This window comes from Condylura cristata, unplaced genomic scaffold (assembly GCF_000260355.1).
Source record: "Condylura cristata isolate star-nosed mole 26May11 unplaced genomic scaffold, ConCri1.0 scaffold00029, whole genome shotgun sequence".
Lineage (NCBI taxonomy): Eukaryota > Metazoa > Chordata > Mammalia > Eulipotyphla > Talpidae > Condylura > Condylura cristata.
In genome coordinates, this window is record NW_004567130.1 from 26,690,264 (window position 1) to 26,692,344 (window position 2,081).

The window sequence follows — 2,081 nt, forward strand, 5'->3', positions numbered from 1 at the left end:
GTTTTTTGACATTTAGATTTATAATTGTCACAGTTGTTTAATGTTCTAGTTTTTCTATCATGGTTTCTATATGTCTGAATTCTTGATTTTTTTCACTATTTATTTTATTTTGCTTTGTTTTTAAGATACTATATTCTAACTTTTCCATACTTGAAAATGTCAGCATTGGTTTCTTATGTAAAGGGTACCATCGCAGGTGTAAAATTTGTTGTACTTTTTTTTCTCCGCACTACATTTTATAATTAAAAAAAAATCATTGATGCATAGAGGAACTGGGGTGTAGGCCAGATGTGCAGGGGCTGAGAGGATTCACCAGGGACAGGGTGGGGAGCAGAAAAGGTGGATTGACTGACGTACACTGCTGAGGGGGGCTGCGGGTGGGTCAGGAGAGGCCTGCCGCGCCCTGTGTGACAGTTGTGGAGGGGAATTGATCTCAGGCCTTGGTGGCGATAGCGCTGAGACTTAACCTCTGTGCCGCCAGGGAGGCCCCCAACTTTTTAAATTATGTGACTGTCGGAGTTCAGAGTCCATTTGGTTATCTCTCCTTGTATGGACTGACTTTCTGAGGGGAGATTCAGTTCAGCTGGAGTCTTTCTGGTTGATGTGGGAGAGATTGCTTGTGAAGGTTTCCCTAAAAGGTTGTATGTCCTTTTAAGATGCAAATCAGACTTTTTTCTTTTTAAAATTTTTTGCACTGTATGTTAGGGTACTTCCCTCTGGTCTTTAGGAGCTCCGCGGTGGACGTGACATCTCTTATTCGCTTCCTCCTTCACTTCAGTCTATTTTATCAATCCTGTTGTATGTTGCCCTGTAGCCTGTCGACTGTGCTTTCGCCTATGTTTCTAGTTACTTGGATTTTGCTGCTCTTAATTGGATTTGCATTTCAAATATTTCTGATTTTTTCTTCTGTTCCTTTCCACCGCTTTGGCAGCTTGCTTTCATCTGCTCTGTAGTCTTGTAATCCCTTACTTGAGCTCTTTCTGATGAAAGCTCATGTCTACAAAGTCTGTGATATTAATGCAGAACTCTGTGTCTCTTTCTTGGTTTAGTTTCTTTTGTGGTGTGTTTTCTCCGTCAGCCTTTGGCTTATTGTTCTCTTCCTCTGGACACCTTTCCCCCACGCCCCCACTTTCCAGAGGTCCAGGGCTAACCCTTCCACTACCAGATGGGTCCGAGTGAGGGACCAGGCAGGGGTGCTGTCACCTTTGCCCGGCGCTCACCGTAGTGTGGGTGGGTGCCCGCGGGCTCTTGGGCCTCCCAACCAGCCCTTACCACGTTACGTGATGATGAGAGTTCGATGGGCTTGATTTTTGGAATTGGTTGTTTCTAGATGAATTTAGGACTAGAAAAGAGTAATAAACCATCCAACCAGGAGTCTTGCCAGGTGTGTAGTCGCATCTAGATGACGCGACACGCTGTTGGTTTTCAGGACCATTTTCCCAGAGTATCATTGGATCCCCTCCACAACCTGCCCTCATTCAGAGTTTTAAAGGTGCAAGGGTCTTTTCTGGGGTGGGAAGGAAGAAAGGATAAAATGTGTTACTGTTTCTGATGAGCGTGCTACCATCTTTTGTACTTATGTGCCATATTTACTGGGAGTGAATTTATTTTTGGAGCTCTTCCTAGGTGGTTACCTGAAAGTCATTAAATATGTTGTAAGTGAAATATGTAATGATTTGATGGGAATGTGGGAAAGAAAGTGTGAATTCACCCTGAGCTCAGAAGCAGGGACAGTTGGTTGGATACAGTAAGTTGTTGATACATGACTGTCTGCTTCTGAATCGGATGGCTCAGAAGTACTTTCCACCCTTCTGGTATATTTATGTTGAGGAGGTGAGTTCACTGCCACTTGCTTTAAGATGTTTAAAAATGTCAACATAGCTGCAGTTCTCAAAGGTCCAACTATCTTTCTGTCTCATTTTCTTGTTCTTTTTTGTTTGTTTTCGTAACACCCCTCTTTGTTTCTTTATTCCTTTCAAAACATCATAGTTCCTCATGTATGCAATGTTTACCTTTCAGAAAAGCAAGAGGAAAGGGCACGAATATACCAATATCAAGTATTCCCTAACAGACCAGGCAAG

The 2,081-nt window shown here is 42.9% G+C and overlaps 1 protein-coding gene across 1 annotated transcript in view; it reads left to right on the forward strand.

The window, feature by feature from the left end:
* Positions 1–2,081, forward strand: part of PTPN11 (protein tyrosine phosphatase, non-receptor type 11) — a 47,856-nt gene that overhangs the window by 39,002 nt on the left and 6,773 nt on the right. The window contains exon 14 of the mRNA XM_012730889.1: positions 2,020–2,076. Coding sequence (XP_012586343.1) covers positions 2,020–2,076 — 57 coding nt within the window. The remainder of the gene's footprint in view (positions 1–2,019; positions 2,077–2,081) is intronic.